Source organism: Centropristis striata, chromosome 9, assembly GCF_030273125.1.
Source record: "Centropristis striata isolate RG_2023a ecotype Rhode Island chromosome 9, C.striata_1.0, whole genome shotgun sequence".
NCBI lineage: Eukaryota > Metazoa > Chordata > Actinopteri > Perciformes > Serranidae > Centropristis > Centropristis striata.
In genome coordinates, this window is record NC_081525.1 from 17,413,980 (window position 1) to 17,432,446 (window position 18,467).

Below are 18,467 nucleotides of genomic sequence, written 5' to 3' on the forward strand. Positions count from 1 at the left end.
AGAGCTGAAATATAAAGCCAATGCTGAAGTGCCAATGACTGCAGTTCTTCAAACGGCCACTTGAGGCTGGCTCCAAAAGCGAGTCAATACCCATTTTGAAATGCTCAAGTTTAAAGCAGAAAGAAAAAATCTTTACAGCCTGGTACAAATATTTTTTTTAAATTTCATGATAACTGTACATGTTTATATAACTCCCCCGTGTATTTTATATCAAGGCTTAAAGTTATGCATAATTTCGCGTGTAGCTGTAGGTGGCTAGCTGCTGCATTCACCCCACCTCGGCTTCAACCATGCTCCATTTTTTTGGCAATTTCGGACTAGTCGAGCGTTAGGAGGAGTCAAACACTGCCAAGATGGCAAACACCAGAGCCACACACAATGAGCTTCATTTCGGCTCTTTAGAAACCTATGGGTGACGTCACAGAGACCACATTCATTTTTTCTACTGTCTATGTAACATACGTCAAAAATTTCCGGTTTTATAAAACCTTACATACACCTGTCAGCGCACAATTTTGTTTTATAAATTAAAATTCAATTTTACACCCTCTACACACCCACATTCAACCATAAATGGTTGATCCCAAGCAACTCATGAATGTTGATGCACAGAAATGAACCTGCTGATCAATGGTTCTCCCATTCACGCAGTGCCAGTGCATCTATCCTGCAGCTTTACAGTGCATGTGTCGCCATTATGTTTATATATGTTTGCAGCAATCAAACTGATTGCTTCACTCTGCCAAATTGATCGTGTCAATCAGTGGCATCTCTCACCTTGGGACATCATTTGAAGATAAAAGTTTAACCTATCTTTTTCTGTCAGCATTGTTATTATGAACTTGGCCTGCATTATTAGCAGGACTGATAATAATAATAATTGTCCAAGAGCTATCACTGGTTTTATTTCCAGACTCTGCTAATTTACACAATACATATGTGCAGGTGGTGAAGATGTGCACAGTGAGGGAGAGGGCAGGGTGTGTGTGGAAGCCACCATGGTGTCTCCATTGTGTGTGTTTGTGTGTGTATGAAAAAAGGTTCTCAGGCAACTCAGCACACAGTGTTGGCATTTCCTATCGTAGCATATGATGTACATTAACATGTAAGTACCGCTTTGGGCCATATAGCCTATGGTACTGGATTCAAAGTGATACACAAGTCAGACATTAATGAGCTGAACTACAAATAAAGGCACTTTGGCAGCAAGATTTAAAAACATGTTGTTTATGACCTTATTTTTTTTTCTAACTTTGAGCTAGTTGATATGTAGGGTTGCAAAATTCCAGGAATTTTCAAAGGTGGACACTTTGCATGGGAATAAACAGGAATAAACCATGAATTAACTAAATTGAAGGTTGGCCCTTAACAGGGAACTTAAATATAGTTGGGGAAAAGATATTGAGGCCACGCCCCCTATTGAGGCTGCACCCCCTACATGCACTGTGCATTCCTCCATCACATGTTCAATTCAACATTTAAATTTTGAATGGGACTTTTTGGGGATTTTGCATGGATGTCTGCTTATGACAAAACAAAATGTTTATTTTTATGTTTGGATATGACATCATTTGTTTAAATTACCCCCAATTTCCAGTTTATTCCCATGGAAAGTTTCAGATTTGGAATATTTCCAAGTTTAATTTAAACATGTTAAGTCTCTGAAAATTTAGCTGAAACTTTCCACCCCTTTGCAACCCCATTGATATGTAATGTTTAGTGCTGTTAAGGCAGAGAGGGCTTACCTGAAGAACTCGATGAAGGAAAAGCCGTAGCCATGTTGTTCAGCAATTCCTGCACACACTACATTGGCTGATGCTCCTATCAATGTGCCGTTTCCTAAACAGACAGGAAAACAACATTAAGGGCAACTGTTAATCCAAATGTAACGTTGGTTTTTAAATGTTATTCAGGTCTGTCACATAAAACACAGCAATCACAGGAAGTATTAGACATCTATGCACTGCTATACCAATAATCACATTAACGATAATCTTTCAGCATTCTGTCATTTTCAGCCTTAATCAAGTATAAAATTTTCCTCCTTCTAATCTACTGAAGGCAGTGTTTTGACAGTCAGGGTGCGTATCCATCCTGCCGTTCGATACTTCTCACATCTCAGAAGGTGTCAGTTCGAGGATGGAGCTGGGTGGTGGCAACATTATACTGCCGATCGATGCGGACCTGTCACAGCGCAGTTGATTAAACTGAAACACTATGACAGTTCTCTAACTCTCTCACTGTTTGTGTCCTTCCCACCCAAACAGATCCACAGTGTGCTGAGGGCCGGCCGCTGGGGTGTGGTAGAGCCTGAATAAGGCAGGTTTTGATGGCCTTGGGGCTGCGCTCACAAAAAGCACAGCCTGACCTCCCCGGGGAGTGACACAGCTGTACAAAGTGTGGCTGTCACCCAGAGCATATGATGTCTCCCTCTGGCAGAGGCCATCGATAAAGATCCACACCTTTCAAACAGGGATAAACTATAAAGTCCCCGGTGGCTGTAAGGAACTTTGTGCAGTTGTTGTGTGTTTTTAGCCCCAAAACAAAAAGTCTCATTCCTATTATATAAAATAGAGGCTTACCCCCGAGACAGGCTCCCATGGCCAAGGCGAAGATGAGAGGTTTTATTGGAAGGTTGACATCTGCATCCTGACTGAGGTTGATGAGAACTGGAATCTGCAAGTACAGAGATAGATTGGAAGTAATTGAAAATATATGCTGCTTTAAGTGTCTTAACCCTTCTATAAAAAATATTTTACATGTATTGCTTTTCCAATATCATTTTAATAAAAAAATTAACTGTTTTTAACAGAATTTTAGTCACGTTTGGTATCCAAGCAAATCTGTTTAATCATTCAAAGAAGTACCACCAAAGTACCCCCCGTACGTGCAACATCCTAAAAGGAGAAATTAGGCTTACAATTCTTATTTGTTTGTCTACATTTGTTGTACTGTTGAGTAAAATTGTTTTATTTTATTATTCATTTTATTTTTCTATGTTGATCTTATTTTATTTGCTTGTTTATTTGCTTCGTATGTTAATAAAATATTGAACTAATCTCTAATTCCATTAGTTTTCAGTACAGATGCTTTAACACTGGTAAGTCTAGTTAACAATATAACAAATCATGATAATAATTGAGATCGGACGATATGAAAAAATATATCGTATCATTTTTTTGCCATATCGCCCAGCCCCAGCAGCTGCCATGTTGTGCTGGTGACATCACTTGGAGCAATTAGCCTCTATGACATGTTCCCACCCAAACCGCCCAACTGATCCAATCAGAGCACAATGAAGCTGTCAAACATTGTTACATCTCGTTTTATAGAATCAAATAATATGGAAAAATTAACATTTGAACAAACATCTGCTTGATAACAACTACCAGTAAATAGTCTCTTCCCAATACTAGCAACCCCCAAATACATTTACACAGGAGCTCTACCTATGATGTGATACGAGATGGCTTTTACATGCAACATACAGGAGGTAATGAGTCAGATCAGGTCCCACCATGAGGGCACAACAGTGTGCTCCCAACCCTGTCCCAATAGTTTTAGAATTCCCTGCATGTCGGATTATTTTATGAGGGATTTATTTAAATTCCTGCATCTCCTCTGAACTGAACTACAAATGAAACATTAAAGCTTTCACGTGCAGTGTAGCAGTGAATATTTCCATTGGTGCCTGCTGGTGTAACCAGATGTTTTATGTATAGATATATATATATATATCACTATATACGCAGTCTGCACATAGCCTTATATCAATCAAAATGTCTTCCTGTGGTTGGGAAAGCAAATGTTCTCTGAGTATGTACAGTAACTGTGAGAGAAAGAAAAACACTGTATCCTAATGACAAAATGGTTTGCCCTTGGTTGGCGTCCATAGAATTGTTTGCTTAAAGCCACAGTTGGTAAAAAAATTTAGAGTGAGTTGGTAAAAAAATAGAGTGAGACCTCTTCTTGCAGCTCTCCCCTCACCTCTCTGCTGAGAATGTTTGCTTGACTGTTTTTAAAAAGGCACCAGGTCACAAACCTGTTTACAGCTAAACAGTTACAATAGATTCCATGTATGGATAATGTTTTAGTGTTGTCATGTTCCAAGAATAACTGGCACTATGCCAACACCACAATATATAAGTTGCCCAGTCTAATAAATTCGCTTTAAACAATCACTTCTTCACTTGTTCTCCTACTTCATCAAACCACAAATTGTATCCTATCAGTGACTGAATCCACTCCAGTTTTATACAGATGCAATAAACACATAATATAACATGTTAATTTGTGAGCTTTAGAGCTGCAGGTATGCACTTTCACCTGGACAGAGCCAGGCTAGCTGCTACCCGTTTCCAGTCTTGCCAATCTAAAGTAACTGCTGCTAGCTGTAGCTTTGACGTTCCTGTACAAACACTGAAGCAGTGTCAATCTTCTCGTCTCTGAACAAAAAAAGCACAGAAGCATATTTCCCAAAAACTGTCTAACTAGCCTTTGTAAAGTACATTTAAAAGACACTCTTAATTGATTAATTCATACATTTAATTTTCTGATCTGAAGGGGGTAAAATAAGTATTTTCTCGTCCTAAATTTATTGTGACAATCAGGGCATGCTTTCTTATCAGCTGCTCACTGGATTGAAAACGGATGCAATTTGAAGTCTTCTTTTATTGGTCGAACCACACTTGCCTGAAAAGCAGGGAGGCGAGGAGCATGAAAGAACAATCAGAGGAAAAGACATATAAAAAGAAAAGACCTCGATACAGTGGCTGGCTAGTCAAAAATCTGACTGCTTAATTTTTGCGAGCATCATCTCATTCTGTCAGTCGGAAAACCACTTTTCCTTTCCTTACTCTCATTATAATTGAGCAGACTGGTGCCCCTCTAAAACATTGATCTCTGTTCAGTCTACTGATTCTCAGCAAAACAGACAGCTGACAGCAAAAGCAGTGCAAAGTTGGTCTGATATTTGTAACACAATTAGATGTGAAATTTGTCCTCACAGCTTAACTACTGTAGCTGTAAATTCATGATTCTCATATCTGGGAATCTTTCTGGATCCTGCTATATTATAACAGCTGTTGAATGTCCGGTACAGTATGTTATTCACTCACAACTTAACTTAAAGTAAAACATAAATTAGGATGTTATTTGCATTTGGATCAATGTTTGTTTTTTTCTGGTCTTTTCATGTAAACCTAATAACACATCGGGTTTGTTATCCATACACTTTGAGAAGTCCTATATTATATTTACATTTATTGTAAGGCGTACATTTTTTAGTAGCTGTAGTAATTATGATAGGAGCAAATTCCGCATAGAGAGGGTGTTTGGGTGGATGGATGGGTCAATGTCACAGACATACAAAATAATTGATATTACTTTTCTAACTACCCCACGGTGAAGACAAGACATTTCTAACACTAAAGTAAAAAGAGCACAGGCAACAATTACAGGCAACAAATAGAGACAAACCTGTCCTAACACTAAAGTAGACAATAAATAAAGTGCACAGTAGATGAAGACATTTACTGACATTAAAATAAACAATAAGATAAAGAGTTCACAGCGTAAATGTAAGAAGTAGCAGCAAAGTTATGTATAGGTATAAGTTAGAAGTTGTAATAGTGCAAGACAGTCAGTATTAGCAGCAGCAAGTTTTCTGTTTGACATAAGTGTGCAAATGGTCTAGGTAATGTAGGTAAATGTTCATCCTGAGAGGAACTGCCCACTGTGGAGTTCACCTGAGAACAACATACTTTTCTGTTTGCATTGCAGCAAAAATAAAAACTCTGAGGTGACGTAAACCAGGATGGGAATAATTAATTGATGATCGACTAATGGTGGTTAAGAATGTGGTCGATCACGTGGAATTTTTAATCAGTCTGTGTATTTTTTTATTTTAGTTTTATCGCTGACAGCGTATCAGTACTCACAGAACTGAAACACGGCCGAGCGTTCAGTTCTGCAGCCGTACGTCAATCAGCCAATGAGCTGAGAATTAAGTTGGATAAAGCTATAGTTTGCAAACTGAAATGCAATAACAATTATACATTTGTCTGTGTTTATAATATATATATATAATATAATAAACACAGAGAAATACAGGATTATTAATTTGAACAAAACTAGCTCTCTGCATGAAACAAAACTAACCTCATGCCTCTTCTGGGGCTAAAAGATAAAACATTGAACTCCTTGACGTTCAAACAGTTTAGTCTCACGTGAGTTAGTTTAACGATCGACAGGATCAAGTCCCTTTTCGTCCTTTCAAAATAAAAGCGTCCGCATAGTACTGTATAAATATCTTTATTTTGCCCATGTATGCATGCAGCGATTAATCAATTAATTGATCGTTAACGTTATAGATAATCGAGTTGGTAGGTTTCTTCCAAACGCCCATCCCTATTGTCAACTAGCATTTAATACATTTGTTCAAAGTAAAATTAATAAAAATTAATAAATGATAGTGAAACTGATCTCAAGTCAAGTGATTTGGGACTGGTTCTTTACTGCTTTATGTATACAGTTGATTTGTTTGAAGTGTGATTCCTCAACAATAACCTGGAGTGTGAAACTAAGGCATCATGCTGAGGCTTCTTACCATGGTGGCAGTGAAGGGAATGTTGTCAATGAGAGAAGAAGCCAGAGCCGAGACCCACATCACCAAGATAATGGCTATAGCCAAGCGCTGGTCTTCTGGCACCGCCTGAGAGAGAGGAGATAATAACAGTGACAGATAACTGCTACTTTCACTGCCACTCAGATGCACCCGCCCCCCCCTCAGCCTATCACTGATTTAAATCAAACACACCAATTATGTTCATTCTTTGACACTGAACCTCTCCTCGGGGAGGCGAGGCTGAGAGGATGAAGCTGTTTGAATGTGTGACACGAGTTTTATCACCGATCTCGTCTGAAACACACACAGCGAAGCCGCTTCTCCACATGTGACAAGATGATGTTAGGTATGTATGGCCGGGTTAACAGAGGCAATATCTCTTTCTTTCACCTGTCCTCTCCTTATATCGACACAGAAAGGCCATGCAATTCCACCCAGCATGTTGTCCATTGTTTGGGGAGGCTGTGTAGGTCAGAAACCATGAACAGCACTCCCCCTGTCATGTGTGATTATTAGACTTACAGAGGCCCACTGTCTAAACACAACCTGACGTATCTATTACCGCTGCAATTCTCTGCTAACAGACACCTCGCTTGCATCATGCATCAGGCTAGAATATGGCTGAAAATTACCCTTCAACTGCTAACAGGAATCAGATGCACACAAAATAATTGAATTCAGACCAGTGCAAAACAAAAGGATCAATATGCATGAAATGCAATATCATGTCACCTGTGCCCAATTATCAATTATGCCAGTTGCATGCAGACCTGAGAGATGATTGTTAGGTTTGAGAATCAAAGAGAAAAACTCACTTTTATAAGCAGTGCTGTCTGTTCTCCAATATAGTCGATAAGCTGCAGCTGGGCCAAAGCCTGAAAAATGAAGAGGAGAAGATTAATATGGGGAAAAAAAGATCTGAGGAGAATTAGTTACAGGTGGGATTAAACCAAGAGAAGAAAAGCAATTTGGTTTTTATTTAGCGGCCATTAAGTAGACAGAGACAAATCTATTTCTGTTATTAGTATAGACATATAGTACAAAATAAATATGCAAACATTCACACAGCCATTTCAACCCTGATTAAAAAAAAGTTGGGACAAAATATAAATAAAACAGAGTGAAATGATTTTGCTGATCATTTAGCAGGTCATTTTATACAGTGTGGTCAAGTTTCAGAAAATGCTCTCACTACAATGAAATGGCTGCTATGGGGACTAACACAGTACTACTACCACACTGTGAAATTACTCCACTAAAAGTAAAGTTCTGCATTCAAACTTACTTAAGTAAAAGTACAGAAGTATCAGCATCAAAACGTACTTAAAGTATCAAAAGTAAAAGTACTTGTCGCAAAATGGACCCACTCAGATTGTTGTATTTATTCCAAATAAATTATTAGATTATTATTATTATTACTGATTATCATATATGTAAGCACATTCATTTTGAGAAGACATGGCTCTTTTAACTATTTATACTTTTATATACATTTATAAATATATATTTTACTATATATTTATATACTGTTGCCTCAAAATGTAGGGTACAAGTACCTCAAAATTGTACAGTACTAGAGTAAATGTACTTAGTATATTCCACCACTGGACTAACATCACACATGAATAACGTTGGGTAAATTGAATCCACTAGATCCCCAGCTTTCCAGTGGCATGACAAGTATCATGAGCAGTGTCATTAATGTTGATGACACATCCCATGTCATGTTTATGACATGCTCATGTCACTCTTATGTAGACACCTTCAAAATAAAGTGTTACCATATCTTGCGTAAGTCACAAAGGCATGTTCAAAAATTTGCCTCAGTCACGTTTTATTTTGACTTTGGCATAATAAATGCGCTTAAGTCACACACTTGACATAGGCCATTAGCTTAAAGGGGTAAAATCACATGATCTGATCAACTGAGGATGTAGGCGATTTTACCATAGGTGGCCGGCGTCATGAGGAGAAGATTTAGGCAAAAAAAAAAATCTGTAATCTGGAACCAGAATTTCCTCAGGGATTAATAAAATTCTATTTTATCTTATCTTAATTGGCCCCCTTCTCAACAAGATATCACAACATGGCTTTAAACTGAGCCCACTACAGCCTCTATTTAACTGGCTCTCTTAGGGTTAAATACCTCCATTAAAACGAAGAGGGCAGCAAAGAACAGTAACGTGGCCCACTCCACCCGGTGCAAGATGATCTCAAAATCCTGAATGTCAGCCAGAACCAAAAGCCACAGTGCACCCAGGATAGCAATCCAACCTGAGAGAGAGAGCAAGAAACACCAGCAGCTTTAGAGTTGGAAAACACTCTCACACACATAAAAACATATTCATAGTCTCATCCAACAGGCACATTTTTACAGATTTATAACAAGACATACCGCACATGACACGTGGGGTTACTTAGGAGACTTTTTGAATTATTAAAAAGTGTTAATTAATCCAATGAAATGCAGTTCCATCTGCTCTCTGTTCACTTAAATTACTCTTTAATCACAACTCTCAAAAAGAACAGCGTCTCTTATTAAATGTTGCAGATGCTACCACTGCGATTTTTTTTATCTACACTGTAAAAAGTGTCTGTAGATTTTACGGTGAAAAACTGCTAAACCATGACAGTAAAAGACTGTGAAATGATAAATGGGTTAATTCAGTTTCAGTAGCAATGAAACACCGTAAATGTATATATATCACCTAAAACAGTATTTTTTACAGGTTTTTTTTTTGGAAAAATACATTACTCTACTGTAAAATTCACTGACGCTGTGTTTGTAACAAAAATATACTGTAATATATATACAATTATCACTGTAATTTTTGCAGTTACCTTTTATAAAAAATACTTTTTCTAACAGTTAAATGTACTAAACACCATATCTCTAACAAAAATATACTGTAATATTTAATGGTAAAATCTTTAATTTATGCAGCATTTATAAAGTATTTTCTTGTCAATTATATGGCAAAACAGCATTTCTTTTGATGGAAAAACTTTTTATTTATACGGTAAAAAATAGAATAAAATGGCAATCTTAAACATGAAATCAACAGTGTCACTATCTTTTTACCGTAATATTAAAAAAAGTTCTACTGTATTTATTACGATAAAGTTCTTGCAACCAAGTTTTTTACCGTAAAAACAACAGTGTAGTCGTTCATTTCTCATTTCTATCTTTGCAAATCGTTTATAAATGCTACATGTTAATGCATTATAACTGTTGTCTTTTTGCTGCATTTTCAGCTGGTATAGGGCTCACTCAGCTGTAGTGTGTAACAGCTTTTGTTATGATGACGTTCATGCCGCCTTTCTGGTCAGGTCGCCATTGCGAATTCTAATCCCAATGAGTCTTTACCTGGTTAAATAATTATTATTAATATACACTCATGGAAAACACTTTTAGACCACCTTTGTTTTCTTCAGTTTATTGTTCATTTTAATGCCTGGTACAACTAAAGGTACATTTGTTTTGACAAATATAATGATAACAACAAAAATAGCTCATTAGAGCTTAATTTAAGAGCTGATATCTAGACATTTTCTAGATATCAGCTCTTAAATTAAACTCTTAAGAGCTTTTTTTGTTATATCATTATATTTCTATAAACAAATGTACATTTAGTTGTAGCAGGCATTAAATTAACAAGAAATTGAAGAAAAAGGGTGGTCTAATAATTTTTTCCATGACTATATTTGCTCAAATGTCAAATGTACGTGTGAAAATGAAAATCAACATGTGAGAATTCAATCTGGCGCGGCGTGTTCAACACGTGCCCTCAGTATAATCTAATAAACAGATCAGACCATGAAGTGGTACTTGTTGAAGACAAAGAATGAAGTATTCGGTCTGTCATGGTGGGTTTGCTGAAGCATTCATTATCACGAAAATGTAATTTCAACACATTCTGGTCTAGAGGACAAAAATTGGCACCAGCCTGCTGATATTTACTATGAGAGAGTGTTTTTGAAAGAGGGAAGAGTGTGCATCCACTTGGAGAAAATTTGATTAAACAGGTGAGCACCAGTAATTGGCTTGGCCGAGGCCTTTGGGGAAATAATTTCCCAACTGATGGGAATTAGTGAAGAAAGAAGAGCGATGGAAGGACACAAAGAGGGAAGATTAGAGACTGAAGAGTGAAAGAGAGGCTCAACACGTCTGCAGCCTCGCAGCATGTTTACATGATCAGAGCCTGCTGAGGTGTTCCTCGTAGAGTTCAGCAAGAGCAAGAGCTGGAAATGTGTTTTTTAACAGGCAGTTTGGTTCTCCAGCATCAATTTTAGTCTCTAGATGACAGAGATTTCTAAATTTTTGGATAGATGTGGGTCAAAGTTAGCTGAAAATGGCTATTGACTATGAGCAACTGCATAAAATTTTGATTCTATCGTTTTCATTTATAAAGGTAATTCACTTCCATTTCATAAAATTTGGCAGAGGGGCAACATATCACCCAGAAAGGTGCAGAGTTTAGGATTTAGCAACCCAGTTACCAGAATAAATGTTGGCATTGTGCGTTTTGAACAGGAGTGGAAAGTAACGAAGTACATTTACTTAAGTAAGTATAGTTTTGAGGTACTTGTACTTTACTTGAGTATTTCCATTTAATGTAACTTTATACTTCTACTACACTACATTTTATGGGCGAAGATTGTACTTTTTACTCCACTACATGTAGCTGACAGCTTTAGTCGAGATTTAACATAAAAATACATTATTAATTTAAAGTGATTAGACATTTTTTAATTAAACCTCATAATTATATATTATATTAAGTGGTTTAAATGAGGCCTAGTCTGAGAAAATTCAAACTTTGCTTATATAAATGCATCAATAATAATACTCCAATAATATATTCAGAATATTTAAAACAATCTGAGTGGGTCCATTCTGCACAATGAGTACTTTTACTTTTGATACTTTAAGTACATTTTGATGCTGGTACTTTTGTACTATTTTTTTCAGTAAGTTTTGAATGCAGGACTTTCACTTGTAATGGAGTAATTTCATAGTGTGGTATTAATACTTTTACTTAAGTAAGAGATCTGAATACTGAACACTGCTGGTTTCGAAGCACAAACATGTTATGAATACAAATGTTTCTGAACTGCCAGGCACCATAACAGTTATCACAATCTGCCTACTTATTTTGTTGATTAAATGTCATGTTTTCATACGGCCAAATCTAATCACCAATATAACATTACAGAGCTAAATTAGAGTTAACTCACTACACTTTAATGTGACACTGAAAGCAAATGTTAATATAATATATGTGTCATTTTTATTTAACTTGACTTCTTCTGATGTTTGTGTCATCTTTTTCCAATAGAGCTCCATAGATCCAACAACTGAAAAATGTTTCAAACTTTCCCAAGCACAATGTAAAAAAAACAAGTAGATAAATCAGAATAAGTATCTCAATAACCAAGGCAAACTCCTCTGATTCAGTCAAGCAGCAGATGATAAAATATATAGAGCAAAATATGACACTTTTGATTTGCTCACAACATTGATATATTTCCTGAATCTGCATCCTGAACAGAGCCGGGAGCACGCAGCAGCAGATAACAAACCCAAAGAGCTCTCCAATTAAAAAGAGCTTTTAGGCAAGTCTGAGCAGTTTATGATAGACTCATCTATCATACGCACGACAACAGTGTCTGAGACAGGAAATGTGCTGTGAAAAATGCCTTATCACCGTTGTCCATAAGGTACATAGAACAAAATAAATGAACACAAGGCCAAAAGAGATTTGTGCTCCAGCTCGAGCATCTTGTACACTAGTAATCATATGGTTAGATAGGAAACTGGGATTCTTTCTTGCCAAACATTCAAAGTAATTTCAGTTTTGGAATGTAACCCTTTAATCATTTTGGCTGTGTTAACCCTCCTGTTATGTTCGTTTCTCAGGAACAGCAATAATGTTGATGGGTCAATTTGACCCGAGGCATGTTTAATTATCCAAAAGTGTCAGAAACCAAAAAATCCCAATAAACATTATTTATATTACATTAATAACTCCATTAATAACCATTTCACTCAATATTTAGTGCAATGCTGTTCTTTACCCCTCACAGATCATGGTTCAATGAGGATAATTCACTCGTTTTTCATAAAAAATGTATTTTTAAACTATTTTAATGTAGATTGGAAAGACCTTAATTTAAAATACAACTATTTTAACATCACAATTATTATTATTTTTTATTTATTTTACATTTTAACATTTTTTTAAGGGCTGTACAAGGTTAATCACAGTAAGAATTTCTAAAAATGAATACGTCTCTATTGACGATCAATCTGTGGAATAATTTCTTACCTATATTTTCCACTTTACCATCTACACTGTGTTGCATTTTTCACTGAAGCGCTCTCCTGATTTCTGCATGTGGATCAATAAAGTTTCATCCAAACCACAGTTGTAAGTTACATAATCACAGCTACATTAGAGGGATCAGCAATAATCAGACTGAAATTAAATCTTACAGTGTGAAGCTAATGAAATTTTAATGAGGCTCAATTTTTAAAACACGTGTGACTGAATAGACTGGGCTCGCTGTCGTATTCAGCCCTGACTGTGACCTGCATGCATTAATGAGAGCCGTGTTTGGACAGGCGCCTGTCCCTCCACGGGGACAGAAAACACGCTGCTGTGGGGTCATTCCCATTTATTAAATGTCACTGGGAGGTAACCTGTGCCGCGCCTGTAATTAACTGAGCATGTTTGGTGGCTGAGCGGCCTCAGCAGCCAAGGGAGAGATGACAGGGTGGGTATGAAGACAGCCATCTTCATTTAGGGACAGTGTTAGCATTAATGAGACGCTGTTAAGGTCATTTACTGAGCACACATCAGAGACATTTCAGTCAGGAGTGTCAGACGGACAAGATATAACCCTCAACCTAACCCCCTTGTCCACATTTACTAACATGCTCAAAATATAAAGGCAGGCCTGTTTAGAGACTGGAAAAAAACATCCTATCATATTAATTCAGATGTTCTTTATAGAGACAGAGCACACCTCCAACAAACAATCCATCTCTCTCCACTGACTTTGTACTGAATGAAGGAGTCTCCTTGTCAATTCCATCTGTTCAAACAATAGAAAAATGTCTGAAAGCTGCTGTATGGTGAAATGCTCTATCAACAGGGTAAAGAACCCGTAAACAAGTTTTCATATCTGACGAACCGAAAAATTTTTTAAGAGGACAAAAGTGGAAACAGTCGTATACAGACGTGAGACATCTACGGAAGAGGATTGGGGCCAGGTAGGAGAAAAAAATAATGATGAGTATTTTTTTTATTATACAGTTCGAGAAAAAAGTAGAAATGATGAGAATAAAGTCAAAATGGCAAGAATAAAGTTGAGATGACAAGAATAAAGTCAAAATAACGAGAATAAAGTTCAGATGACAAGATTAAAGTCGAAATAACATGAATAAAGTTGAGATGACGAGAATAAAGTTGAAATGTTGAGAATAAAGTCGAAATGACAAGAATAAAGTTGAAATAACAAGAATAAAGTTGAAGTGACAAGAATAAAGTAGAAATAACGAGGATAAAGTTGAGATGACGAGAATAAAGTTGAGATGACGAGAATAAAGTTCAAATAACGAGAATAAAGTTGAGATGTTGAGAATAAAGTCAGGATGATGAGAATAAAGTCGAGATGACAAGAATAAAGTTGAAATAACGAGAATAAAGTTAAGATGACAAGAATAAAAAGTCAAAATGACCAGAATAAAGTTGAGATGACGAGAATAAAGTGGAGACGATGAGAATAAAGTCGAAATGATGAGAATAAAGTCGAAATGATGAGAATAAAGTCGAGATGACGAGAATAAAGTTGAGATGACAAGAATAAAGTTGAGATGACGAGAATAAAGTCGAAATTATGAGAATAAAGCCAAGATGATGAGAATAAAGTCGAGATGACAAGAATAAAGTCGAAATGATGAGAATAAAGTTGAGATGACGAGAATAAAGTCGAAATGATGAGAATAAAGTTGAGATGACGAGAATAAAGTCGAGATGTTGAGAATAAAGTTGAGATGTTGAGAATAAAGTCGAAATAACGAGAATAAAGTCGAGATGTCGAGAATAAAGTTGAGAGAAACAGAGTCTATCGGAACAGTAAGGTAGACTTCAAGCTACAACCTGATTTTCATAAATGTCACAAAATGAGCAATAACTTCAATATTTAACATTGTATATCAACTTTATTCTCGACATTTCAACTTTTTTCTCATGGAGTTTGGTGTGGTACAGGTGTGGGAACCATATTATAACCTTTGACTCCAAAACTTATTTATAATTTTTCCTCCCTTCACATTGAATATTCTGCAGTAAGACCTCAAATTAAAAACATTGGACTCCTATTTTATCTGTGTTTGGTCACTACTGGAGACCAGTGGGAACCCCCAAAAACATATCTGGCTCGTCAGCTGCTAATGGTCCACTTTCTTTACCTGCTAGTCGCCAAATTGTTCTGTCTGCCGTTTGGTGCTGAGCAGGAAGTCTACAGTGTGTTTTTAGAGTTTATCTATGGATAAAATTATGCTTATGAGAGACCCAGAGATCGAACCTACACAGCAATGTTACATGGTCAGAAATTTAAAAAAAAAACAGTGATTCTTTATCTGTTTGAGACCATGCAATCTACATTGTGAGGGTAAGATATTTATGTTCAGAATAGTGTTGTTGTTTAAAAAAAAAATGTTTACAAAATGAAAATGAATAATGATGAGAATTATTGCATCCGTATAAATTAAATAATTATTTTTGGTGACAAAAAAGTGTCTTCATTTTGCATTATGTAGATATTTTAGTTATTCATTTACAGTATAAAAAATATGCAGTAATGTATGTTACAGTAACCTAAAAATATTTGCTGTAATAAAAAATACAGCAACTTATTACTGTGATGACAGTTACAGTATTTTGAATATTACTGTAATAATGGTTACAGTACTGTGATTATTACTGTAATCCCAGTTACAGTATTTTTTAGGTGCTGTAATAGAATGAACTACAGTAACTTACTTGCTAATTGCTGCCAGCAAGCTACAGCAGATTTTACAGTTTTCTTTTAACAGTGTAGGCATGTGTACTTTTCAACTCTGGACTGCTTTGAGATTTATTGGTGGTGACGTCCATGGTACTTTGTTTCTGATAGTGTTGAGTGGTCTTCTCTCCAGGAGGGACGTTATACTCCCTGGAATATTTTTATCTATAAAGCCCTTACTGTAAAATTACCATACTACCTCTCAGAATTGCTTCATAGCTCAGATGGGTTTTATCAGACATGCTCCACTGGCTGTCTCCTGTATGTTCCATTAATTAGCTCTGAACTTTGAAAAACTGCTTTTAATTTTAGTACACTGGAACAAAATACAGCATCTTCTTAATGAACTCAATTTCCCACCATCTACTTGTTTTATAATTGTTTTTACATAACTGTATTTTTTTTAACATTTTAAGTATTTTAAGTTATCTATCAAATTAATTGACCTTATTGCAAAAAAATATTTATTTTTATTTTTAATGCATTTTTTACATTTAAATTATTGCAAAATTTTAATCCACAACTGTGTTGTATAAAATATTTTATTTTTCGAGTAATTATTGTTAATTTTATTATATGTATGTATGAAATGTATTATATTTTATTTTTATCTAAGCTAATTACTACATTTTAGAGCTTTTTACATAACCATTTTATTTTTTACATTTTGATCATTTTAATTTATCAGATATAAATAAGTAACTTGGGGACATTTTACGTTAATGTGTTTTTTTATTTCATGTCTTAATTATTCAATGTATGTATTAAATAATTAAAAAAATGGATAGTTTTGCTGGCTTTTTCTTATTAGTTAATGATGGCATTGTCTCTTTTTTCTTTCTTTTTTTAATTAAAAACTATAAATAGTGTCTTTCACCTTACACATTGCCATTTGACCTGTTGTTATTATAAACATATTGACTGTAGCAGCCTTAAAGTAATACAAATCACTGGTGTGTACGTTTGGTTGCCAATGTTGAGGATTTTGTTGAAATCTGGCATCATTAAGTGATTTATAGTGATTTTACACAGCTTTTAGATTGTTCCTGATTCTCTCTGGTGATTTATTTCTGTTATTGTGACATGAACACTCATTGTTTGAGTGTCAATCTGAATTCTTTCTGCATATTTTTTGTCAATAAACCCTTCAAAAAGATATTTAAAAACATAATTTGGGGTCAAGTGGGCACACTGAAGTGCTGCAGGAACATTATTCACCACATGAATAGATAATAGATAGTAATGGGTCTAAATGCAGCTCAGTATCCATGTAATTTGTTGCTTGCATTTCCTACTCAGCCCATTATTTGGGCTCATTTCAAATGCAAGGGACAGAGGAAGTTGTGTTTCATAATTACATGACAGAACCCATAACCACCCGATACAGCATGATAATGACATAGTGCTGTGCATACCGAGCTCAAGATGAATGCTGGGAACGAAGGAGTTGAGGAAGAACATGAAAATCACCACGCTGAGGACGGACACACACTTCACCAAGAGGACCTTGTCGGTTATTCTGTGCTGTGGAGGAGAAAAACATATTCTGTCTGAAGGCAGGAAAAGCTTTACAGCTTTATCATATGCTACAACTGATGGTATTTGTCTCAAGTGAAGTTTCACAGACTCGGCCAGCTTCATTATTTTGATAACATCGATGCACCACCGTCACAATGATTGTCTGAGGTGAAGGATGAAAACTTACCTTCTTTTGCAATTCCTGAATATTCTGCTCCCAGTTCTTGTCCTCTTGAGAAATTTGTCTGTCGGACACATTTTAATCTCACATTAATTAGTGTTAAAAGCAGAAAAAACATTTAATTATAGATTAATAACTCTCTTTTAAAACATTAGTTCAAGACATAATAAGACATAATAAATGCTGTTTTTAGTATATTGTACTTGTGTATTTCGCAGTAGCCAAAATACAGACACCATTAAAACCAATCCATGGCCATTACAGTATAATATCATTATTTTATCAGCCTTTCAATGTGAAGTCCTCTTAGAGGCTCCAAAATTGTAGATTTTACTACTTTCCATACGATTGAGTCATTTTCTCATTTATTTTCTCATGCATCAAAAATAAATCAGAATCAATATTGTTGCTAAGCACTGAAATATCCCAGAAGGGGACAACAAGTAGAGGAGAGAAAAAAACAAATCCCCCAAGCCTCAAGTATACAGAAAATTGTTTTCTTTTCTTTCTTTTTTTCATAAATAAACAATAGTGGCATGATGAAAATATAATGGCATGTGAAAGATTAAAATTTTAAAAAATATCAAATATTTGAATGTGGACATTTCTCTGAGTGAGTCATAACGGTTGAATAATGAAACCAAAAACCTAAACTGTGAAATAACCTCAACTAAATGTGCATTAATGAGCATACAATAAATCATCGACAATATTATGATAAATACTGCATTCTTTGTCTCATTCACATATGTCTTTTTTAGACTTCTGGCAAGAAAAAAAGGGATTGCTTTAAAAATAAGCAAAAAATATGTAAGAAATTGTGTTTCTGTGAGAGGAGATAAAAACATCCTCAACAATGACAGATATATTTTCTGTTTTCAGTGTTTTCTTTTAACCTTTGGAAGGTCTTCATCATCTTGCGGAGCAGACTTTCCAGGTTGAGGACTTTTTGCATCAGGAGGCATTTCACAGCTGTCTCCTCTCTGCTGGCGGGGTTAATGCGCTGAGCCGTCTGCCTCCAAACCAAGATCTCGTGCTTGAGTTCTGGAGGAAACAGGACAAACAGAGCAG

The 18,467-nt window shown here is 35.8% G+C and overlaps 1 protein-coding gene across 1 annotated transcript in view; it reads right to left on the reverse strand.

Annotated features, from left to right (window-relative positions):
* oca2 (oculocutaneous albinism II) overlaps positions 1-18,467 on the reverse strand; it is a 68,182-nt gene that overhangs the window by 12,505 nt on the left and 37,210 nt on the right. The window contains exons 15-22 of the mRNA XM_059340491.1: positions 18,293-18,440; positions 17,403-17,460; positions 17,113-17,221; positions 8,772-8,899; positions 7,441-7,500; positions 6,608-6,712; positions 2,583-2,676; positions 1,746-1,839 (exon numbers count right to left, since the gene is read on the reverse strand). Of these exons, the coding sequence (XP_059196474.1) occupies positions 1,746-1,839; positions 2,583-2,676; positions 6,608-6,712; positions 7,441-7,500; positions 8,772-8,899; positions 17,113-17,221; positions 17,403-17,460; positions 18,293-18,440 (796 nt within the window). The remainder of the gene's footprint in view (positions 1-1,745; positions 1,840-2,582; positions 2,677-6,607; positions 6,713-7,440; positions 7,501-8,771; positions 8,900-17,112; positions 17,222-17,402; positions 17,461-18,292; positions 18,441-18,467) is intronic.